At 39.2% G+C, this 25,814-nt stretch overlaps 1 protein-coding gene and 1 pseudogene across 9 annotated transcripts in view; one reads left to right on the top strand and one right to left on the bottom strand.

Annotated features, from left to right (window-relative positions):
- MLLT10 (MLLT10 histone lysine methyltransferase DOT1L cofactor) overlaps positions 1–25,814 on the top strand; it is a 212,401-nt gene that overhangs the window by 76,484 nt on the left and 110,103 nt on the right. For all 9 annotated transcript variants that reach the window (XM_030819220.1, XM_030819221.1, XM_030819217.1 and 6 more), the window contains 3 exons: positions 6,440–6,543; positions 8,951–9,044; positions 11,244–11,339. In XM_030819220.1, coding sequence (XP_030675080.1) covers positions 6,440–6,543; positions 8,951–9,044; positions 11,244–11,339 — 294 coding nt within the window. The remainder of the gene's footprint in view (positions 1–6,439; positions 6,544–8,950; positions 9,045–11,243; positions 11,340–25,814) is intronic.
- Positions 18,289–20,475, bottom strand: LOC105738194 (annotated as a pseudogene).

Raw genomic sequence — 25,814 nt, 5'->3', positions numbered from 1 at the left:
TTGTATGTGTTCTGACTGCTGTACCAGCTGGCTGTTCCCTCATCTCTACTCTCCTCAGGCCTCCCTTTTCCCTAAGACACAACAATATTGAATGTAGGCCAATTAGTAACCCTTTGACAATGTACATAGTCACCTAAGAGCTCTGATGAAGATGTACAAGAAAATGTTCTTTTCATGCCTGCTAACAACATCCATCCCGCAGTCTGTGGATCCAGGAGTCAATCTGATGTAGAAGTCTGATTTAAGAAACACATTTCGAAAGGCTATGGCTGCTATATAGAGGGTGATTCCTCTGACGGATCTGGGCAAAGTACATTGAAAACTTTCTGGAAAGAATTCTCCATTCTAGGTACCATTAAGAACATTTGTGTTTTGTGGGAGGAGGTCAAAATATCAACGTGAACCGCAGTTTGAAAGAAGTTGATTCTGTCCTTCATGGATGACTGAGAGATTCAAGACTTTGATGGAGGCTGCAGATGTGGTGGCCAGTAGCAAGAGAGCTAGAATTAGAAGTGGAGCCTGAAGATGTTGCAATCTCATGGTCAAACTTGAATGAATATCTTCTCATAGATGAACAAAGAAGGTGCTTTCTTGAGATAGAATCTATTTCCTGTGAAGATGGTGTAAACATTGTTGAAATGACAACAAAGGATGTAGAATATGCCCTATACTTAGTTGATAAAGTGGCAGCAAGGTTTGAGAGAATAGGCCCCAATTTTGAAGGAAGTTTTACTGTAGGTAAAATGCTGTCAAACAGCAGCGCATGCTACAGAGCAATGTTTTATGAAAGGAGGAGTCAATTGATAGAGCCAACTTTACTGTTATTTTAAAAAATGGCTGGGTGTGGTAGTTCACACCTTTAATCCCAGCCCTTTCGGAGACAGTAGGATTGCTTGAAGCCAGGAGTTTGAGAACACCCAGGGCAACATAGCAAGACCTTATCTCTACTTGAAAGATAGTGAAAGTGCCACAACCACCACCTCAGTGAGTCAGAAGCCATCAACACTGAGGCAGGACTTATTACCAGCAAAAAGATAAAGACTTGCAGAAAGCAGTTTTCTCCTGTAAATCTCCATTGCCCTCTTCCCCCTTTTGCTATTATTATAATAAACATTATAAATGTTCAAAACTCAACAATATGTTGTTAAACTTATTGTTTTATGTGATCTATGGTTTTCTTTTTTTTTTTTTGAGATGGAGTTTTGCTCTTGTTGCCCAGGCTGGAGTGGAATGGCACGATCTTGGCTCACCACAACCTCCGCCTCCTGGGTTCAAGCAATTCTCACGCTTCTGCCTCCTGAGTAGCTGGGATTACTTACAGGCATGCGTCGCCACACCCAGCTAATTTTGTATTTTTAATATAGGCAGGGTTTCTCCATGTTAGTCAGGCTGGTCTCGAACTCCTGACCCCAAGTGATCCACCCACCTTGTCCTCCCAAAGTGCTCGGATTACAGGCGTGAGCCACCCCTGCCTAGGTGTTAATTCTTCATTATAGCTTTGTCCCAATCCTGTTTCATTGTATTATTGTCACATTTGTATATGTTACAGTCTTGGCAATACAATTTGCAGACATTGTATAATTCAGCTATTTAAATTAAATAGATAAGAGAAGAATGAAGAAGAAAGACCAAATCACACTGTCTTACTTCCTACATGGTCTCTATCAGAGCTGTTTGTTTTTCATGTAGATTGCAGTTACTGTTTGGTGTCACTTGATTTTAGCTAAAATAATTTCATTTAGTATTTCTTTTTTGTCACATCTGGAGCAAGAAAATCTCTAAATTTTTATTTTAAAATGTTTATATTTTGCCTTTATTTTTGAAAGACAGTTTTGCTAGTTATAGGATTCTTGATTTACAGGTTTTTTTTTTCCTTCTTTTTTTGGTATTTTGAATATCTTACTCCATTGCCTTCTGGCCTCCATAGTTCCTGATTGGATCTCAGGTGTTAATTTTATTGTATTTATCTTACATGTAGCAGGTCATTTTTCTCATTATGTTTTAAGAGTGCCGAGGCGGGCGGATCACGAGGTCAGGAGATCGAGACCACAGTGAAACCCCGTCTCTACTAAAAATACAAAAAAAAAAAAATTAGCCGGGTGTGGTGGCGGGCGCCTGTAGTCCCAGCTACTCGGAGAGGCTGAGGCAGGAGAATGGCGTGAACCCAGGAGGCGGAGCTCGCAGTGAGCTGAGATTGTGCCACTGCACTCCAGCCTGGGCGACAGAGCGAGACTCCATCTCAAAAAAAAAAAAAAAAAAAAAAAAGAGTTTTCTCTTTATTTTTGGCTTATTATTATTTTATTTTTAGACAGGGTCTTGCTCAGTTGCCCGTGCTGGAGTGCAGTGGCACAATAAAGGCTCAGTGCAGTTATTGATCTCCTGGGCTCAAGCCATCCTCTCACCTCAGCTTCCTCAGTAGCTGGGACTACAGGCTTGCACCATCACACCTGGCTAATTTTTTTTTTTCTTTTTTAAGTAGAGGTGAGGTTTTGCTATGTTGCCCAGGCTGGTGTTGAACTCCTGGGCTCAAGCAATCCCCCTGCCTCAGCCTCTCAAAGTGTTGGGATTACAGATGTGAGTTACCACTCCTAGCCACTTTCATCATTTTTAGTGTGAATCTCTTTGTTTTCATCTTATTTTGAGTTTATTGAGATTTTTGATGTATAATTTTTTTAAAATCAAATTTTAGAAGTTTTCAGCACTAGATTTGCAAATGTAGTTTCTATCTCCCTTTCTCTTCTCCTTCTGCTTATTGATACGTATATGCATTTATTGGTATCCCACATTTTTTTCAGGCTGTTCTTTAGGTTGTATAATCTAAGAAAAAAACTGTCCATTAGGTTATATAATCTCTGTTGATCTCTTAAGTTTGCTAATTTTTTTCTTCTCCCAATTAAATCAACTTTTGAGTCTTTTAAATAAAATTTAAACTCCAAATTTTCCATTTGTTTGAGATCTTTGTCTCCTAAGTCCAACATCTGGGCACTCTCAAAGGCAGTTTTTCTTACTACTACTTTTTCTTGTGTGTGTTCTTTATTTTTTAATTTTTTAGTTGAATACCTATTTTAGGTAATATAGCCCCTCCAGATAGTGATTGTTTCTTCTCCCTGTGTTTCTTACTGTTGTTTGTTTGGTCCTTTATTTGTTTAATCACTTTGCCAGACTGATTTTCTGAAGTCTATTTTTCCAATAGTATACAACCTCAGATGTCGCTGCTCGAACAAATGTAGGACCCACCTTCCCTCCACCAGTTCCCCATTTTTTTAGCTTGACCTCCTAGGATTGCCACACCTTGGGGCCACATAAACCACTTATTGTACTTAACCTCTTAGCCAGCTACATTTTCACCCTTTCTTTTTGGAGGTGTTTGTTGCTTAGAGACTATTTTCCAAGGATATCAGAGGTTATTTTCCAGTCATTTCTTAGAGGGTGTACACTTGAGCTTATGCACAGTCTTTTGACCATTAGGTATGAATGTGATTTTACTTTGAAGTTTGACTTTTGAGGAATTGCCCGTGGGTCAGAGTAACTAATTTTTCAACCAGTTTTTGATCAGAGGTTGTACTGTAGCCCCCTGAGCTTTATTGTTTGATGCATTTGTATTTGGCTTAAGGAATGCTTTTAGGTTCGTCACAAATCCTGATACAATTTCTCCCCATTGAGTGCAGCCTAGTTCATTTGCACAGCATTCTAGAACCCCAGGGATGAGTGTGATCGCAGGAGGGCCCTTCTTGCTGTCTTTCTCTAGTTCACTCTGTTAATCTTCTGGCTGTTCAGTTGTTGTACTTGTTTCTCCTTGTAACTATCATTCTTGTCCAATTGCTAACAAGTCTCCATTGTTTTGTTTTTTCCCTCTGACTTTACTTAAATTGTAGTGAGTACACTGGAAAATAGAATTCAGGTACTCTTTATTAGTTTTCTTTTTTTTCTTACTTGTTTTTGTTTGACAAATCATAATTGTATATGTTTGCAGAGTACAGTGTGATGTTTTCTCACACACACACACACACAAATTGTGAATTCTCCATTATTTTTGACAGCAACCTTAAGCGTGAACTCTAAGTCTGTTAAAAAACAAAGTCTGTCCTCAGGCAGAACTGCTGAATTCTTTGGTTCTTACAGTCCTCTTAAGTGTACACCCTCTGCCCTACTGCTCTGGAACTGGGGATGGGACGAGTAGCCTTCTTCTGAAGAGACACTCTTGCTCTATAACAGGGTATTGAGAGAAGGGAAGGGTATGATAGCTTCTTGTTTTTCCAGTTTGTTTCTCATAATATGGAACTTTCCACTCTACTAAAAGCTGGGTCAGGGATGATAGGGCCCTAGCATTCTTGGCTTTTTGTGAGGATGGGGATCTATGAATGGGAGCTACCAGGTCTCAGTTGGATCAGAGACACTGGCAGCCTGGCTGTCATAGGGTAAAACTATAGTCCTAGACTAGAAGCTGAGTTGGAGGGAGCCCTCATCTTCTTGGCCACACCATCCAGAGTGGACCATCTGTCATAGGGAGCTGTTTGGGTGGGGATGCTGGGAGCAAGTTGTGACTTAAATGCTATAGACTCTTAGTGTCATTATTGAGATTTAGTAGATTTACTTGGGTAAATTTTTTTCTGTATGTCGACAGAACAATTCCAGAGACTACTTGATGGTTTTTCACCTGTGAAATGGTTACTTCTCTGGGGAGAAGATCTCCGATTCTGGATGTTTCACCCCCCTTCTTTTTTTTTTTTTATAAATAAAAACTATCATATTTTTAAGTTTTATGGGATGGTTAAGTAATGATTTCTATTCACTGTCAGCTCTTTGGAAGTTACTGAGGTATTTGAGGCCTCTTTTGCATATTTTCCCCAAATTTTGCCATATAGAATGTTATTGTTTTAATGTGCTCTATTTTTAAATTTTTTTGATCATTTGTAGGCAAAAATGCATGCTAAATTCTCCCATTGTAGCTGGTGCTTACGAATACTTTTATTCAGTGTGTCTAGATAGGTTTTGTTGTTATTTGGGATTTTACTTTTTAGAGGTATAAAATGATGTTTGTAATTCAGTTGAGTCTGAATCCTAGTTTTTCTTTCTTTTTTTTCTTTTCTTTTTTTTTTTTTTTTTGAGATGGAGTTTCTCTCTTCTTGCCCAGGCTGGAGTGCAATGGCCTGATCTCGGCTCACTGTAACTTCCACCTCCCTGGTTCAAGTGACTCTCCTGCCTCAGCCTCCTGAGTAGCTGGGATTACAGGCATCCGCCACCATGCCGGGCTATGTTTTTTTTTTTTTTTTGTAATTTTAGTAGAGACAGGGTTTCATCATGTGGGCCAGGCTGGTCTTGAACTCCTGACCTCAGGTGATCCACCCACCTCAGCCTCCCAAAGTGCTGGGATTACAGGTGTGAGCCACCATGCCCGGAGAATCCTAGGGTTTCAATAGAGGAGTTGAAATCATGTACCTAGTTAGATAATTAGTTTTTTTTTTTTTCTGTGTCCTTGTAAATATTGTTGCATGGTGTTATTTGGCACCACAGTGCAGAGTGAATGAAACCATGTGGTTGTATTGAAGTTGGGCTAGCTTATGCTTTATTACTATTTAGAAATTAGTTTCTTTTTCGACATGTATCACCTGATTATATGTAGTTAGACATAACTTTTTGTATCCTCAACTTGCAGTCTGCTGATTTTATTCATTATACACCGATACTTACAGATTGTCGTTTTTGCAATTCAGTCTTCTGTCACATGACCAGCCATGATTTTGAGCTGTGAAAAGTTAATATTGCCTATTAGTTACTTGCACGTGGAAAATGGAAGATGTCAGTCGAAGTTTCTCAGGGTGTTCATTGGCTTTGTATCTCTTGGGCATTTCTGACCTACTTAGCTAAAGTATCTTCTTCTGTAGCCCACATGTGTCAGCTTGGTGGGGCTGAATGACAGCCTACCTGTATAGGATTCCTCACAGACAGTGGAAATGAATGACCTAAACCTTGCTAATTCATGTAGGGCTGTTATTTGTCTCTTAGGTGCCAATACCCTGTTTCCAACCCTCTTAGATATGATTACTTCCTGCAGAGGGGAAAGATAAACATTGTTTTTATGCCGTTGTTACAGGAATCAGTTTTGATGACAAGGGGTTGGAAGAAGAGGTGTGGTAGATTGTGTCCTGGCCCGCCAGCCTCAGTGCCTGGGAAGAGTCTTCCTGTCTTGCAAAGTTTGTGAGACTGATGAAGATAATGCCTTTGTGAATTTTTTTAGTAGGACTATTTGTATGTCTTTGTTTATATTTTTCAGTTTGTATTATATGCAAAAATCAGATTATTGTCCAAAATGAATTCATATTTTGAATTAAGATAGGTTAGTTAGTATACCTGATCTTCATTTCTGAAGATAATTGTAAAATACTGATTCATGTTAAGAACATGTATGATTTTTGTCTTTTTTTTCGTTAACCTCAAGACTTGCTACATTTGTGATGAACAAGGAAGAGAAAGCAAAGCAGCCACTGGGGCTTGCATGACATGTAATAAACATGGATGTCGACAGGCTTTCCATGTAACATGGTAAGGATGTTTCCATTGTTGCACAGAACTGAACTTGGCAAATACCTTGCGTAACAATCATAAGTTAAAGACTTAGATACTCAAACATTAATTATGGTAAACTTTATTGGTACAGTTTCTATGTTCACATTTACTTATTTGTGATAAAGATAATTCTAATAACTGAATGTATTTACCAGAGTGATTTTGCAATAAGTGGACTCTGGTTCTGATGTCTTATTCTCTGTAAGCTTCAGTTTCATCTTGTTTAAAATTTTGGTATTGATTACCTATCCTTCAATTTGTTATTATGATTAAATGAGCTAATCTAGGTAAGCTTAGTGCAGTGTCTGCATACGAGGATTCAGTGAATGATAGTACTTACCTTCTGTGTCTCAAGTGAGAAGTAGTGTAACCACTGTCATTCTCAATATTACAGTGGCGACTTCTCAAAAATTTATTTAAGATACTCTTTCATGCCGGGTGCAGTGGCCCACACCTGTAATCACAGCACTTTGGGAGGCCGAGGCGGGTGGATCACCTGAGGTCAGGAGGTCCAGACCAGCCTGGCCAACGTGGCAAAACCGTGTCTCTACTAAAAATACAAAAATTAGCCAGGTGTGGTGGCGCGTGCCTGTAATCCCAGCTACTCGGGAAGCTGAGGCAAGAGAATTGATTGAACCTGGGGAGTGGAGTTTGCAGTAAACCGAGATTGCGCCATTGCACTCCAGCCTGGCGACAAACCAAGACTCCATCTCAAAAAACAAAAAAAACAAAAAAAAAAAACAAAAAAACCAGATATTCTTTCAGCACAAAATTTTGAGGGCAAAAATTATTTACAACAATATATTTTACAACAATATATTTTATATTTATATAATATATATTATATATTACATAATAGGTAACAGTTCCAAATAAAGAGTTTGGGAATAATCTGTGCACTAATTTTAAGAATCAGTCTATGCCTCACTGCCAGTATGCATACATGCTCATTTCCTGAGTTTTTAGTGTTTGGTTATATGAAATCTGTTTTATACTACTATTGTGAAATGGAAAACGGTTTTGACTTTTATAAATTCTTGTAATGACTGTACCAAATTTCCCAAAGATGAAAGTAGTTTTTGGGGTATGAGATCTGTATACTAATACAATTTTGGAATGTTAAAAGTGTGAAAGGTCAAACTGAAAAGATGGTGATTAGAAACTTCAGCGTTTTGTGTTTTTAAAAATGAATATGCCAGGCACGGTGGCTTACGCCTGTAATCCCAACACTTTGGGAGACAGAGGTGGGCAGATTGCCTGAGCTCAGGAGTTCAGAGCCACCCTGGGCAAGATGGTGAAACCCCATCTCTACTAAAAATACAAAAAAATTAGCCGGGCATGGTGAAGCATGCCTGTAATCCCACCTACTCGGGAGGCTGAGATGGGAGAATTGCTTGAGCCCGGGAGGCCGAGGTTGCAGTGAGCTGAGATCATGCCACTGTACTCTGGCCTGGGTGATAGAATGAGACTCCATCAAAAAAAAACGAAAAAACAAAAAAACTCATATTAGCTGGGTGCAGTGGCTGTGCCTGTAATCCCAGCACTTTAGGAGGCCAAGGTGGGAGGATTGCTTGAGTTAAAGAGCAGCCTGGGCAACATAGCAAGACACCTCATCTCTACTAAAAATAAAAACAAAATTAGCCAGGTGTGATGGTGTACTCCTGTAGTCCCAGCCATTTGGGAGGCTGAGGTGGGAGGATTGCCTGAGCCCAGGAGGTTAAGGCTGCAGTGAGCTTTCATCGTACCACTGCATTCCAGCCTGGGTGACAGAACGAAACCCTGTCTCAAAAAAAAAAAAAAAGAATATTGTAACATTAGGTTTCATTTTCATTTCTTCCATTGCTTTTGACTGAAAAGCACAATTTATGTTTCTCTCGCTTATTGTGCTGTGACTTAAAGCACTTAGAGTTGCAAATTTAGTCTTGAGTGAATGCATGTTTTCCTTGTAAGGTTATGTAATCTGCATCCATGGGCTAAATACCATCACTTCGGCCCTTTAGAGGCATGGCCTTTCCATCTGTACCTGTGACAGATTGAAAAAGTAAAACGAAGTGTTAACTGATGGGGTGGGATTGAGGGGGAAGAGAATGTATCTTAGGAACTTAATGTCTATTTGGAGACATAAAACATGTATACGTCTTCATCCTGATAGAGATGTATGAAGAGTTTGTTTTAAGCCATAAACGTAACTTTAAAAAAGATCAGTTGCAGGTTGGGGTAAAATATACTTGGTCACAGCTAGAATAAAGCTTTTTATTTTCTCATTTTTTTCTTAGGAGATGTATTTTCTCAGCATGAATGATTGGAAGTAAATTTTATTTGCTTATATATACAGGTACTCTGATTTTAGTATATCAATAAATATACTTGGCTTTATTTTCAGCGCTCAGTTTGCTGGACTGCTTTGTGAAGAAGAAGGTAATGGTGCCGATAATGTCCAATACTGTGGCTACTGTAAATACCATTTTAGTAAGCTGGTAAGAATTTGTCTTGGATTTAATGAAATGACTATGATTAGTTTTGACAATAGAATGACACTTTTATTAAAAAAAAGCATATAATAGTTCCTTTTTCCTTGAGTTTTTGGCTTGAGATTGTGTTTAGCATGTTCTTTATTGGAGGTAAAAAGATCTATTAATAGTAATTTTAAAAGATTTTGCTTGCTTTGGTGTATTTGTAAAAGTGAATATTCTAAAGTACTCTCATTTAGAATATATATTAATATAGGCTGGGTGTTGTGGCTCACACCTGTAATCCCAGCACTTTGGGAGGCCGAGGCGGGTGGATCACCTGAGGTTGGGAATTGGAGACCAGCCTGACCAGCATGCAGAAACCTCGTCTCTACTAAAAATACAAAATTAGCGGGGTGTGCTGTTGCATGCCTGTAATCCCAGCTGCTTGGGACGCTGAGGCAGGAGAATTGCTTGAACCCGGGAGGCGGAGGTTGCAGTGAGCCGAGATCCTGCCATTGCACTCCAGCCTGGGCAACAAGAGTGAGACTCCGTCTCAAAAAATATATATATATAAAATAAATATATATATATATTATATATAAATATTGATAGTGAATGTTGGTATACGTTTAGTGAAAAAAATCAGTAGGAAAACTGTTTATATTTATAACATCTTTAGTTAATTGGATTTTTGGTGCCAATTAGACATTTTGTGATTATCACTTTGTTTCTCATTTTCTGCTTAATTACTATTACCCATTTATTTATTTATTTTCATTTTTATTTACTGGGAAATAATAAAACTGAAGTAAGGCTGTTTTGTAACTTGCTTAAAAACCTTCAGAAAAATATACTTAAATACAAGTTTGGGAATTCTTTAGATTTGGTCACTATTTGCTGTCACGCAGGATCATGGTGATTGAGTTAGTAACATTTGATTGGGTGTTACATATTTGTATGCATGTTCCTTTGAAGGGTCAGTATGTCTGATGTCCCGAGTATCTATTTCTCATTCTTTTTAATGGTAGATATTAATACACTGAAGGTTTAAGGCTTCTTTATTTTTCTTTTAGTTTCTAATTTTTAAATTATTATATTTCCCTTGTGAATGGGGCTATTTCTTTTGAAAATAAATACTACAAGGGGCCTCTGTCTTATGAAATGAGCAGTTTAGGCCTCTAATATTTTGGTTCTTGTATATGAATTACTTAAGAGTGTGTATCTGTATATCCTTTGATGCTGAATGCTTTATTTTAATGACTAACAAAAATTTTGAGATTATAAAATTGAAAATTTTTCTTCCTAGGTGTAATAAGCATATTGAAATACTAATTTTCTAAATGAGAGATGATATAAATAAAAAAATGGATTTTGAAGTTTGTGCAAATAGAATATTCTTATTGCTAATTATAGACATGATGTTATCCTATTTGATAGTTGGGAAAAATGTCTGTTTAATAATTTAATAAGATTGTGTAATCTCTACATTTGCATGGAATTTGAACTTCTTTATAGTCATTTTTATCTAGTTTACACCAATTAGATGTGGTACCACCAACTTGTAAACACCTCAGATAACTCTCACCTTCATACTTAATTATGCAATGGTACAAGTGTTTTAAACAGAAATTTGTGATGCTTTTTAGTAATGCTTTGAAAAGTGCATGAGTCTAATACTGACATTTCCTTTAATTTTTTAATTTTTTTCTTTATTTGCTCTATCAAATACAATGTACAGGAATTATTAATTGAACTGCAGAGATAAATGTTTAGAAAACTGTATACCTTAATACTGATGGTATAAGATTAAAAGTCTTCTTGCTTTTCCTAGTGGCATAAAGTAACACTTCAAATATTTACCTTTCTATTCTTCTAGTCTTGGCACCCTTTTTTAATACGGCATTTTCTCGTTTTGTTGAAACTTTTTATTTTTAAGCTGATGTTGGAAATATATAGTAGCTTATTTGAAAATAGATGATCTGTTTTCACACATTTTAATTAATTTACAAAAATATGGCATTAATGTTTAGATTTTCTTTTATAATGTAATGGATAATATATGAATGGTGTCTAAACTGGATTATATAGATTGAAATAGACTTTTAAAAATTTCAGTAGACATTAAAAATACTTTATAGTTGAATTGGTTTAAGCCTAACAAAAAGATTCGTTTAAAAAGTTTTATATACATATACATATATGTATATATATTTTCTTTTTTAGAAAAAGAGCAAACGGGGATCTAATAGGTCATATGATCAAAGTTTAAGTGATTCTTCCTCTCACTCTCAGGATAAACATCATGAGAAAGAGAAAAAAGTAAGTGGATTTGTTGTTGCTAAATTTGTAGCACATCTACTTAGAATTTTTTTTTTTGCCTTTTTAGATAAAATTACATTCTTGATAGTTAAATGGAGACATTGAAATATAGAAACATTTTGGCTAATAAAGAGTATTTAATGAAATGATAGGTTTAATGCCATATTTGTGAATATGGTTTTACCCGTTGCAACTGAAAATTTAGATTACAACTTTACTGAAAGCATGAGAGAGATTTCTTGCATGTGTTACTGTGGTCATCTTGTGAAATCTTTAGGTGACTTCAGCAATAATAGTTTGTTGCTATATATTATTAACTGATTACTTCGCCTGTAAGTAATTATCAGCTTTTTTCGTTTATAATAGAACAATTTTGAAGTTCTATATATTCTTGGCTATTTTTTCTTTTTCAGTGGTGCTAATGGTTAATTAATTTTTTCTAGTGGCTAAATGTCATATCTTTTGTTTGAGAATATTTTGTCTTTTAATTAAAACACTGAAAGCTTGCCTAAATACTAATCTGTCTTTTTCTGACTTGCCTGTTTTCCTGCTTACATTTTTACTTGCTTTATAGGAAATACTTTTTAATAAACTAAAAAATAATACTGGAAAATCATTTGTACTTAATTTGTTCTTTAATATGTTCTTTAAGAACATATTGCCATTAGCTGAGCATGGTGGTGGGAGGCTGTAGTGTGCTGGGATTGTGCCAGTGCACACCAGCTTGGGTGACAGAGTAAGACCCCTGTCTCTTAAAAAAGAATCTATTACGAATTGTGTTTAAGGAAGTGAAGATAAAAAGGACATTGTCAAATGGAAAAGAATATTTTTCTTAGAAAGTTGGCATATGCTAGTTTTGGAAATGTTTCTGCAGACTGTATTTAAAATTTAGATCCCATATCATTTTCATATTTGTAAATATGATTTGGTAAATGCCAACAAATAATTGTTTAAAAACATTTTGGGCTGGGCGTGGTGGCTCAAGCCTGTAAGCCCAGCACTTTGGGAAGCCAAGGCAGGTGGAGGAGTTTGAGGCCAGCCTGGCCAACATGGTGAAACTGTGTCTCTACTAAAAATATGAAAAAAAAAATTATTCGGGCGTGGTGGTGGTGGTTTGTAATCCCAGCTACTTCGGAGGTCGAGACAGGAGAATCGCTTGAACCCAGGAGGCAGAGATTGCAGTGAGCCAAGATCGTGCCACTGCATTCCAGCCTGGGCGATGTAGCGAGACTCTGTCTCAAAAGAAAAAAAAAATTTTTTTGGTTTGAGTTTGTGTGTGTTTTTTCAAGGTAAACATTTTAAAAACTTAAGTAGTTTTGAGAGTAAATTCTCTATCATGAGTGAAATAATTATAACTTTTAGGGCTGTTGTTTGGCATTTATTTATTTATTTAGAGACAGAGTCCCACTCTGTTGCCCAGGCTGGAGGGCAGTGGTGTGATCTCAGGTTACCGCAACCTCTGCCTCCTGGGTTCGACCGATTCTCGTGCCTCAACCTCCCTAGTAACTCTGTCGCCCAGGCTAGAGTGCAGTGGCGTGATCTCGCGTTATTGCAACCTCTGCCTCCCGGTTTCAAGTGATTGTCGTGCCTCAGCCTTCCTAGTAGCTGGGATTACAGGCACATGCCACCATGCCTGGCTAATTTATTTGTATTTTTAGTAGAGACAAGGTTTCACTATGTTGTCCAGGCTGGTCTCCAACTCCTGGCCTCATGCGATTCGGCCTCCCAAAGTGCTGGGATTACAGGCGTGAGCCACTGTGCCTGTTGACATACACACACACACACACACACATTTTTTTTAGATCTCAGGCAACAAGTAAACATATATATCTTGATTTCTTTTTGAGGTGGTTTTGTTATAAAGTGACGGTAGTAGGAGCCTGTCTTGTTTATTGTTGATTAGATTGCTGATAAAAAAATAGCAGGGTTGGTTTAATTAGCAGTTTTAATAATAAGCACCATGAAAGTTTATTTAAGCTTTTTAAGTCATCAACTAAGGATTCTTAGGCAGGGCTCATTATAAATTGTGAAGAGGGAAGCCTCACTATTGATGGTCTTCTGTTCTCCCATTTCATGCATATTATCTTGTTTAAAAAGCGCTTACTATGTGATTGTATTTATTTTAAGATATGCCCTATCATGTTATTTGAAGGACAGTTATTAATATGATATGGTGTTGAATGAATATAGTGCTGATGACTACACGTATAAATCTTTTATTGCTCTGGGAGTGAATTAAATTTTGTATTTTAAGAATTTTTTGTGGTGGTTGTGTGGATGCTAGATTAAAAAACACTGATTTAGTCAAATTTGTTTAGCTTTAATGTTTAGAAGTATGTAAATACTATTTGGATTTTACTTTTGGCGTATATAAGTTTAATATAACTTGATTTTTTTGCTGTCAAGCTTGAATCTATTTTTACATTTTGTTTTTAATAACTGAGATTTACTGGTCATCTACAAAGTAAGCACACTAAATGAAGGAAACATACTATAAGTTTATTATTAGACGTGCTTGCTTGGCTTGGGAATATTTGGGAAAGGACTTTAAAAATATGGGATGATTATAAGTGATACTATAGTTTAAAGATTGAGTGTTACAGACTATCTTTTTCTCCTTCCCTCCTTACCTCTTTTAAGTTTTTTTCTTTTTCTTTCTTTTTTTTTGTCTCTTAGGCTGGAGTGTCGCCTAGGCTGGCACTCTGTTGCCTAGGCTGGAGTGCAGTGGTGCAGTCTCATCTCACTGCAACCTCTGCCTCCCGGGTGCAAGCGATTTTCCTGCCTCGGCCTCCCGAGTAGCTGGGATTACAGGTGCACACCACCACGCCCAGCTAATTTTTGTATTTTTAGTAGAGACGGGGTTTCACCATGTTGGTCAGGCTGGTCTCGAACTCCTGACCTCGTGATCCACCTGCCTCAGCCTCCCAAAGTGCGGGGATTACAGGTGTGAGCCATTGTGCCTGGCCCCTCTTTTAAGATTTTTGTGTTCAGTAGAGTTGTCTTGAAAATATGCCTAGCATGTTTTTAGTGTTGCATTGAAAGGTAACGCTCATAATCAAGTCAGACATTAGTATTTTTAAAACAGGCAGTTCCCAACTTGAAATGGTTTGAATTACGGTTTTTAGACTTTACACTGGTATGAAAACAGTATGCATTTATTGTGCTTCTCGATTTACCATGGAGTTATGTCAGGATAAACTTTCTGTAAGTTGAAAATATTGTAAGTTGAAAGCACATTTTTAACAGGATGTTTTCAGCTTATGATGGGGTTATTGGGAGTAGCTGCATTGTAAGGTGAGGAGCATCTGTATTGTATATTATGACCTAAATTTTGGTGATACTGTTCATAAGATACACATTGAACCACTTCCTCTCTGAATTCTTTTATCTGGCTTCGTTCTGGCACCTATTTTTCTTTTTTTTTTTAAATTTACAATTTTAAAATTGTTTGTTCGTTTGTTTACTGAGACAGTCTTGCTCTTGTCGCCCAGGCTGGAGTGCAATGGCTCGATCTTGGCTCCCTGCAACCTCCGTCTCCCAGGTTCAAGCGATTCTTCTGCCTTAGCCTCCCGAGTAGCTGGGATTACAGGCACCTGCCACCACGCCTGGCTAATATTCTGTATTTTTAGCAGGGACTGGGTTTGGCCAGGCTGGTCTCGAACTCCTGACCTCAGGTGATCCACCCGCCTTGGCCTCCTAAAGTGCTGAGATTACAGGCATGAGCCACCATACCCTGCCAAGAATTTTTTTTTTTTTTTTTCTGAGACGGAGTCTTGCTCTGTTGCCTAGGCTGGAGTGCAGTGGCGCCATCTTGGCTTACTGCAAGCTCCGCCTTCCGGGTTCACGTCATTCTCCTGTCTCAGCCTTCCGAGTAGCCGGGACTACAGGCGCCGCCACCACGCCCGGCTAATGTTTTGTATTTTTTTTTTTTTTTTTTTAGTAGAGATGGGGTTTCACCGCGTTAGCCAGGATGGTCTCAATCTCCTGACCTTGTGATCCGCCCCACCCCCCCCTTTTTGTTGAGACGGAGTCTTGCTCTGTTGCCCAGGCTGGAGTGCAGTGGCGCGATCTAGGCTTACTGCAAACTGCCTTCCAGGTTCACGCCATTCTCGTGCCTCAGCCTCCCGAGTAGCTGGGATTATAGGTGCCCGCCACCACGCCCAGCTAATTTTTTTGTATTTTTAGTAGAGACGGGGTTTCACCGTGTTAGCCAGGATGGTCTGGATCTCCTGACCTCATGATCCGCCCTCCTCGGCCTCCCAAAGTGCTGGGATTACAGGCGTGAGCCACCGCGCCCAGCCAAGAATTTAATTTTTTAAAAGGAGGTGAGCGAGGGTGTGCCTGTTGTGTTTAACCAACCCCCGGCCCGCCCCCCTCGCCACCCCCAATCCCACTGGCGCCACAAGGGAGATGTCAGGGGCAGGGAGGTCTAGTGGAATTCCACACCCCTGCCTCCCATGCAGTGCCCCTGGGCGTAAAGGAGAGACGAGGGGCCCGTGGGGCGAAAGAGAAGACCAGTTTCATTTCCCATGAATGTGGGTCCCTCTTCTGTCGTGGCTCAGGCCTGGTCCACTGCATTGATCCTGGCATCTGTTTCTCTTTGTGTATTTAAAAATACTATTTATTGAAGTATAAGTAAGTGATATTGTTATTTTATATTTAATATTAAATCCTGTGGTATCCAAATTATTTAAAAATGAAATAACTTTTAGCTTACAACTTCATATGGTTATAGGAAAAATTTAAACATATATAGCCTTTGCTTTTCAGAGAAGTTCTGTGTGATTCAAGCTGTATTAGCACTGGTTAGGTACTAACTATAGTGCAAGCAAGGAGAAAAGTTAATGGTGAAATATGGCTTTGAATAAGGGATAGTTTGTTTTTTCTTGTTTCTTTTGTTTTTCCTTTTTTTTTTTTTTTTTTGAGATGAAGTATTGCTCTGTTACGCCGGCTGAGGTGCAGTGGCACCACCATAGCTCACTGCAGCCTTGATCTTCGGGGCTCAAGGGATCCTCCTCCCTCAGCCTCCTGAGTAGCTGGGACTACAAGCGTATGCCACCATGCCGGCCTTTTTTTTTTTTTTTTTTTTTTTTTTTTAATTTGTAGAGACGAGGTCTCTCTGTGTTGCCTAGGCTGGTCTCTAATGCCTGCGTAGAAGCAATCCTGCCTTGGCCTCCCAAAGTGCTGGGATTACAGGCGTTAGCCACCACCCAGGCTGATTAAAGGATAGGTTCTGCAAAAATTGAAAATTTGATATATATTTGAAAAGGAACCAGAGCATATATTTGAAATTAATTAAAGCCGTGCCTATCAGGATTAAATTCAGTCACTAAGAGTTCAAATTGTGAATTATTATTTTAGTAGAATGCCTTCTAATATTTGTTATGCTTGTTAATGTTAGTTAATGTTGATTAGTAAAAGGAAAGCATGCTGTTGTTCTGTAATTTCACTTTTGACAACAAACGTGTGGGTTTTTTTCTACACCAATTAATCACCCAATTCTCTGTGGACACCAAGTGGGTGTCCTACAGTTCAGTTCTGATATTACCCAGAGTTAGTGCAGATCCCATAGATACTGGGTCCCACGAGATTGCCCCCACTTCAGAGGCCAGTTGCAAGTCCCAGATTGTCACCTGGACTTTTGACCAACTGATTATAAATTGGGGGTTCCACACAACCTTCTCCTTAGATTAGATAATTTGCTGCAATAGCTGACATAACTCCAGAACACTATTTATTATTACTTATGTATGGTGAAGGATACAGCTCAGGAACAGCTGGATGGAAGAGACACACAGGACATGTTATGGGGAGGTAGGTAGAGCTTCCATGCTCTCTCCCGGTGCTCCACCCACACAGCATCTGGTTGTGTTCACTGATCAGGAAGCTCTTAGAACTTCATTGTTAAGATTTTTTGTGGAGGTTTCCCATTATGTAGGCACAATTTATTAAATTGTTGGTCATTGGTGATTGAATTCAACCTCCAGCCCTTCACCCCTCCACAGAGGTACCAGGGTAGGACTTAAAGTTCCAAATCTCTGATCACATGGTTGGTTCCTCTGCTGATCAGCATCTATCCTCCAAGATTTACCTTATTAGTGTAAACTCAAGTATGGTTGAAAGGGGCTTATTATAAGCACTAGGGGAATTCAAGGAGTTTTACAAGCTCTGTGCCAGGAATCTGAGAATAAGACCAAATACTATAACAAAAAATGCTCTTATCACCCCATCACTCAGGACGTCAAAGGATTTTTAGAAGTTCTGTGCCAGAAACTGGGGGCAGAGATCAAATATACACACAAAGACACGCACACACAAACACACACTTATTATATATGTCACAACTGTAAAATAGAATTTTATTTTCCTTCAATAACACAAGTGATACATAGAATGAACAGTTGATTTGACTAGTCAAAATCACTAGGAATAATCTTTAATAAGGAAGTCATTTCTGTCAAAGGACTCTATTCATTTTTTTCTAATTCTTTTTATACTTGTTAGAAAGTTTTAAAAGCACCAACCTCACTTCTGCCCCACTCAATCTGAAAACTTTTAAAAAGCCCTCTAAGAATTGTGAAGCTGTGTTTTCATGGAGAGTTTAAATGACTTGTTCGAAGGTCAGTGATTTGCAGTAACTTATAGTGGTTAGAAGAAAATGGAGTTATGTTGACTTTTAATCTGTGGTTTTTTTTTTTTTGAATAGATTTTTTTAGTGTTATTTAAATCTTACATGAACAAGAAATTGGAAATACAATCACATCAAAGAACAAATTGTCATGGCTTTTGACGTTTAAGCCAAACAAATTTTGTAGGGCAGATTTCAAAATGGTGTGAAGTTATAACAATTTAAAAACACAGTTAACCTACTTCTAAAAATGCAAAACATACAATCATGGGTTATTTTCAGTACAAGAAAACTTCAGTGTGTTTGCTTTAATTTCTTAAAACTACTAAGACATAGCACTAGCTTGTATTTTTATTTACAGCATACTCCATACTCCTATGTAATCTGTCCCAGATCCAAAAAATTGAAACTCTTCAAAACCACAGGTTTTGCCAAATCATGACTTAACAGTGTGCTCAGCTTGTTTTGAAGCTAAAATGAAGCCTGAAATGATAAAAACATTATAACTCCCAGAATAAGGGAACTCTGTAAGCCCAATAATGTCCAAGAGCATTTATGAAAAGAGGAAAAATAAAAAGGCCTGAGTATATACACAATAGTGATTTCTTCAGCCCAATACAAATGGCAGCAAATTGCTACTTAAAGATGAAACAGTTAAGCAAAATTTTTTTTGAAGAATGTAGATCTAGAGCCAGTCGTATTATCATTTTCAAGCCCTTACAGTGTCTGCTTACACTGTTGCCCATAAGTATCCTGATAAAATTCCTGGTTGTCATTATTGTAACCATAGTTACCAGAATAGTCACCACCTTGCTGAAGTGGCTGCTGAGCGATGGGTTGAGAGACCCAGTTGTGTTGGTTGTTGGTCTGACGATGCTTGGAATCAGGTTGGTTGTAAGCATCTGCCTTCTCTTGCCTCCTACATTGTCCCCTGATTGCCCTGAGATCCACGGGAACCGTGGCCACAGCCTGTCTGCTGTTGTGCAGGACCCCCTCTGCCACCCCTACAGCCTCTTGGTGGTCCCAAAGGTGCCCTCTTTTGTGAATAGCCAGCTCTACTTCTTGGAGGTGATGCTCCCCTCCCCCTTGGTGGTGGTGGAGCCCCCTGCCCTGCCCTTCCTCCTCTTCCTCTTACTGCATAGCCATCATCATAGCCATGGTAGGGAATCTTCATAACCTCCATGATAGTTGTGGTAATCATAACCTTAGTAATCTTCATGCCATAGTAATCTGGAGGGTAGCCATAGCCACCTCTCCCCCAATCTCTAATCGGAAGTGGCATGCGAGGAGGAGGGTGTAGTGATAATCTTCATATGCAGTGCTTCTGGAGGCCTGTCTAGCAGCTTGGCGCTCTTTCCTTGTCTGGTGGCTTGGCTAAGACTATTTCAAGTTCTTCCCCTTCTATTTCTTTGCCATTCATTTCATCCATAGCCTTAACAGCTGCTCTTCTGTCTTCAGAATGAACAAATGCATAATCTTTCAACTTACTTACTCTTTGGAGTTCTCCAAATTCAGAAAATGACTTTTCCAATATTTCGTCTGTGCCCAAGTTTCTCACAAAGAATGCTTTTACCTTAGCCATGACTTCTGGATCTGTTTCTTCACAGGGTCAGCCCATTCAGCTGTAACTACATTTCCCCATACTTTTACTTTTCCAGCGTCTGGCTTGTGCTGCTGACTTGTGAACTCATATTCAAGGAAGCAGAACCCCCATTTCTTCTTTTTGTCATCAGGTTGATGATAGAGAATAACGTCCACCAAACCCTCTGTGACTTTACTGAAATCTTCCGAATGTTTTCTTTAGTCTTCAGAATGGATCCAACAAAAAGTCTGTTGTTTGCCACAGAAATGTGCACTCCGTGTTGTTTACCAGGGTGAATTTCGTAGCTGTCACAGTTTCACAGCTTCCTGTGCAGCTTCCTTTCCACAGAAAGTGGTAAATGCCTACCCGCTATTCTGACCAGACAGTGGATCTATCATAAGACATAGATCCCAAATGGGACTAGCCTTCTCAAAAAGGGGCACCGACTCATCCTCATATATATCTCTTGGTATTTTACCTACAAACACGTCTGTTCCAATTCCAGGTTGCACACTAGAGTACACACCGTTTGGTGGAGGCCCACCATACTTCCTCCGTCCTGGGGTTTCATTCAGAGTATAACCAGTTCTGTCAAGCAAGGCCTTGATCTTCGCTTCATCAGGTCCCTTTGTGGACTCTTACACCTAGCTCCCCTGTTTCTCTCTCTGCCTGTAGGTCTTCATAACTCCACATAAAAATGCACTTTTGTTCTGAACATGTGATAAGTCACTTTCCTTGAACTGCTGTAGTACAGGCAGAGCTCCTTCTTCATTAAATTCCCTGAGAGCATCAATTGCTCTTTCATCAAGATTGATACAAGCTATCAATCCAGGGCAGAGCAGGGGCTGGCAGCTGGGCCCGTGAGAACCAGTAAAAGGCACTTTGAAAATGACTAGAAATCGCACGCGCGTGCCACCCCCCAAGTCTGTGATTCTTAATGTTTACGTGGCAAAGAAGCTGAAGGGGAAGCAGGTACGTGTGCAGAACGGGAGACCAAACATGAGAGGCAGCCTTCTAATCTATTCCTGCAAGAATCAACCCAGCCTCACGAAAGCTGCATTAATACATTTATGAGGGTTGTCCCGTAACCCAAACGCCTTTTAATGGCCCCATCAGCTCTCAATACTGTCACATTGGCAAATTTCAACATGAGTTTTGGCAGGAACACACCACACTTAAACCATAGAATAGGATTACTCATCTCTTTGGAGAGAGCTAGACTACTTTCTTCTGTGGCCCTCAAAGGAATAAAACTCTCAGTCAAATCATTGTAATGACTTCTCTGTGTCTTTGTAAAAGTTTTCTAGCATTGAGAGTTACCTGGTACCTCTGCCCTTTTTGTGTACTTTCCTTTTGGAATTTTTCACTCAAGCTGAACCTTTCAGCATCTATGTATGTGAAGAGTCAAGAGAGGAAAGGTCTTTTCAGGAACATCAGTTTAGAATATGAGGGTATGTTGGGTGAGACTGAAGAGTATGGTAAGATGAGACTAGCTAAGGTTATGAAGAATTTATAAGCAGTTAGAGTTTTAGACTTCATCTTTGGGCATTGAGCCAGGCAGCCAGTAGGATTAATTTTTTTTTAACTTTTGTTTTTTTCAATAATTTCAAACTTGCAAAAATACTACAAATAATAATGCTGTACTAACTGATTCCAAAAATGTTAACATTTTACCATATTAATGTTACCATGTCCTTCCCTCTACCCTCCTTTGCTATTTCTCTCACTCTCTTTCTCCTCTACACTCTGTAGAATCTTTCTGAAGCATTGCAGGGTAAATTACAAATACAGTGCCTCTTTAGCCCAAGTACTATAGTGTATAGTTTTAATTAAAAGGGGAATTTCCTAAACAATTACAGTACAGTGATCAAAATCAATAAATTAATATTGTTACAGATTATTATCTAATCTACAGATCATATTCAAATTGCAGCCCCTGATGTCATCTACACCAAAGGGGGAAACCTTTTTCTCTTCCATGTCCAGGATCCAATCCAAGATCACAAGTTGCAGTTAGCTGTCATGTCTATTCAGTATTTCCTAGTTTGGAATATGTCCTCATTCATTGTCTTTTGTGACCTTGACATCTCTTGAAGTCCTATTTCAGGTTATCTGAGGTATTGCCTTCTGTCTTTCTTAGGTCTTAACAAAGGGGTTTATAGCCATACTCTTTTTTAAATCTTCATACAGCTGTTTTCTAACAGTGACCTAGATTTTATCTTTCTCTGGGAGCCATTCTTTGATTTTAGCATTGTTTGCCATCTGGAGAGACTGGAAATTTTTGAAACCAGCAAGTCTTGGCTCTTTTTTTTTTGTTTTTTGTCAGTAGTCTTTTCATTGGCTTATTTCTGTACTCCTGCTTTTTACTATAAACAGTAAGAAAGAATTAGACTGCATCCCAGCCTGGGTGACAGAGCGAGACTCTGTCTCAAAAAAAAAAAAAAAAAAAAAAAAAAAAAAAAAAAAAAGAATTAGACTGCATCTTCCACAGAATACCTAGAAATCTCCTTGTTAAATTATGTAACTCATTAAATACATTTTCTATTTTTCATGTTGCCACAGGCAATGTTGTGCCTAAACTTTCAGTTACTAATTATGAAGTATTCAGCTTCTTCCAATTTTCAGTTACCTTTTTCTCACTTTGGTTTAAGTCGTTAGTAGCAGCCTGCTAAGGGCCATGAGGTTTCTAGTGACAATCTCTTCATTGCTCATCAAGCTTTCGCTGATATTCTCCTAACAAGTCCTGTCAGCTTCTGCCTACTACCTGATTCCAAGCAGCGCCTGCATTTTCAGGTTTTATTGTATGAGAACATCCCTCTCCTGGTAACAGATACCCAGGAGTAATCTGTAAATCTGTGTTAGTTAACTATTGTAGTATAGCAATTTACCCTAAAATATACTGGCTTAAAACTGCAATAAACATAGTCTCACAGCTTCAATGGGTCAGGAATTTGGATTTAATGGGTGTTTCTACCCCAGAGTCTATTATCAGATTGCCTTCTTGTTGTTGGCTTTGATTATAGTCATTTAAAGGCCAGACTAAAGCTGAAGGATGCTCTTTTTTTTTTTTTTTTTTTTTTTTGAGACGGAGTCTAGCTCTGTCGCCCAGGCTGGAGTACAGGGTTGCAATCTTGGCTCAGACTCACTACAGTCTCTACCTCCCAGGTTCTAGCAGTTCTCCCACCTCAGCCTCCCGAGTAGCTGGGATTACAGGCTTTTGCCACGATGCCCAGCTAATTTTTGTATTTTTAGTGGAGATGGGGTTTTGCCATGTTGGTCAGGCTGGTTTCGAACTCTTGACCTCAGGTGATCTGCCTGCCTTGGCCTCCCAAAGTGCTGGGATTACAGGCATGAGCCACTGTGCCCTGCCTTTTTTTTTTTTTTTTTTTTTTTTTTGGACAGAGTCTTGCTCTGTCTCCCAGGCTGGAGTGCGGTGACATGATCTCGGCTCACTGTAACCTCTGCTCCCAAGTTCACAAGTTCAGGCGATTGCCTCAGCCTCCCCATTAGCTGGGACTACAGGTGCATGCCACCACGCCCGGCTAAGTTTTGTATTTTTAGTGGAGACGGGGTTTCATCATGTTGCCCAGGCTGGTCTTGAACTCGTGACCTCAGGTGATTGCCCACCTTGGCCTCCCAAAGTGCTGGGATTACAGGAGCTACCACACCCAGCCGCTGGAGGACATTCTCTAAGATGACTTACTCACATGGTTGACAGTTTGGTGGCTGCCTGTTTTTTTGCTGCATGAATTTTTCCTTAGGGCCTTTTGAGTGCCACGTGACATGGCACCTAGCTTTTCCCATACGAACTGATCTAACAGCAAGGCAAAAGCTGCCGTGTTTTTTATGGCCTGGCCTGGGAAGTCACACAGTATCATTTTCTTTTTCTGACTGAATGTCTTTTAATTTGTTTTTTTAATTTATTTGTCTTTTTGTTTTATTTGTTTTTAAGGTGTTTTTGAGGTAAGAATATATAACATAACATTTGCCATTTTAACCACTTTGATGGCATATTGTTATTTTTACTCTCTATTGGATGCATAGGTAAGCCTGTTCAGTATGGGTAGGCACTGCATAGGTACAAAGATCATTGGGGGCATGGAGGCTGTCTACCACACCCTGAGATTTAGGCGCATATCCTGTTTCTTATTAAATTTTCACTCACAAGTTTTAGCATTCACTGATGAGTCTAGCCTGAAATAAATAATAGTTGACAAAAGGTAATTTTCTAATTGTATCATTCTCAATTGTGGGGAAGGGTGGAGTCTACAGAGGAAATAAAAGAGTAGGTTGAGTAGTAGAAGGATAAATGTTATGTCCTTTGAATTTAGCACCAAGGAAGTCGTTGAAGAGGAGTTTCAATGTAGAGTTTCAATATATTTATTGGTAGATAAAGTGGGTGTGAGGAAGTACAGATAGTGAGAGTACTTAGCTGTTAAGAATCTCAGATTTGCTGGGCTTGTGTGTATAATCCCAGCTGCTGGAGTGCTGATGTGGGAGTATCTCTTGAGATCAGGAGTTAAAGGCTGCAGTGAGCTATGATCATGCCATTGCATTCTAGCCTGGACAACAGAGTGACACCTCATCTCTTAAAACAAAAAATTAAAAAAGAATCTCGGATTTGAAGACAAAAGGTGGAGGCAGGAAAAATAATACTATGTCTTCTTCTGCTTTGGTGGGGAAGAAAGAAGAGAAGCATGTAGGTGAATAACTAGGTCACCTGGGTAGTAGAGCAAAGAAAGTAGATGTGGGTAGAATCCTATCAGAGATATTATGCTAGGCAGATTGGGTATACAAATAAGGAGGCCAAGTATGTTATTTTCAAAAGTGTTTAAAATAATGGATCATGAGATTGAGGTGGGATAATAAATGTAGTGGAACTAGGGAAGGGCTGGAACATAGAGTTGTAGGAGATGTTGGAGCATGGGCCTAGAGGGCTCAGTAAGGTTCAAGAATAAGTATAGTAAGAGTGTGAATTAACTGCAAGGTTATGAAGAAAGAGTAGATCATTGTGGTTTAATATTTCATTGGGATATGTTGGGTGATGGCAGCTTCCAGGTGTTGGAAGACAATTCTCCATGGTTCTCACATTTATACACATCTTGTGAGTGGCAGCCCTGACTGCCTTTGTTCTTTTCAAGGTTGTTTATATAGGTTGTTTATATAGCAAGCAAACAGCCTTGGAAAACGGAGGCACTGTCATTCAAATTTCTCCTGTAATTCAGTCCACTTGTGTGTATAAATGTCATCTTGCCCAAGGTCACCCTGTCAGAATGGGGAACTTAGGCAAATGCTAACAGTCTGGCTTTTGGTATTGCCATGAGTATTAAAGTCCTCTGTGTCCAATGTAGGAGTCTTGTGTCATCTTCTGCCAGCATCCATGAAACTGTGGTGGACTAACTTGTCACTTTACAAGTACAGTAAGATCTTAGACTGTAGTTTTTGACACGAAGATGTGGTTTTAGGCATACTGAAGGAGAGTCTGAATGAAAGCCATTGAAATTGAGAATATTTGAGGACTGTGCGAGTTGTTCATACAGTTGGCCTTAACTCGCTAGCACACCCACTCTTGTGGTCCAGGGATGTCGGGATTCTGTGGTTGAAGGTCTTATCAAGATCACATGTAGTAGGAAAGAGTTACCTAAAGAAAAGTAGGCTGGGCGCGGTGGCTCGAGCCTGTAATCCCAGCACTTTGGGAGGCCGGGGCAGGCGGATCACAAGGTCAGGAGATCAAGACCATCCTGGCTAACATGGTGAAACCCCATCTCTACTAAAAATACAAAAAAAAATTTAGCCAGGCATGGTGGCAGGCGCCTGTAGTCCCAGCTACTCGGGAGGCTGAGGCAGGAGAATGGTGTGAACTCGGGAGGCGGAGCTTGCAGTGAGCCGAGATCGTGCCACTGCACTCCAGCCTGGGCGACAGAGGAAGACTCCGTCTCAAAAAAAAAAAAAAAAAAAAAAAGAAAAGTAATGGGCAGACAAAAAGAAGAGATAAAGAGATACCTATTAATAAATGATAGAGCTGGGATTTAAAATGAACTGTGTCTGACTACAAAGTCCGTGGATTTTTTGTTTTTAAATACATCTTTCTGCCTTTACTTGGAGGCTGTATTAGTCCATTCTCACACTGCTATAAATGAGAATGAGTAATTTAGGAAGAAAAGAGGTTTAATTGACCCACAGTTCTGCAGGCTGTACAGGAAGCATGGCTGGGAGGCCTCAGGAAACTTACAATCATGTCAGAAGACGAAGAGGAAATACATCT

Source organism: Nomascus leucogenys, chromosome 9, assembly GCF_006542625.1.
Source record: "Nomascus leucogenys isolate Asia chromosome 9, Asia_NLE_v1, whole genome shotgun sequence".
Taxonomy (NCBI): domain Eukaryota; kingdom Metazoa; phylum Chordata; class Mammalia; order Primates; family Hylobatidae; genus Nomascus; species Nomascus leucogenys.
The sequence above is the reverse complement of the archived record's forward strand: the minus strand, read 5'-3'. Positions and strand labels throughout refer to the sequence as shown.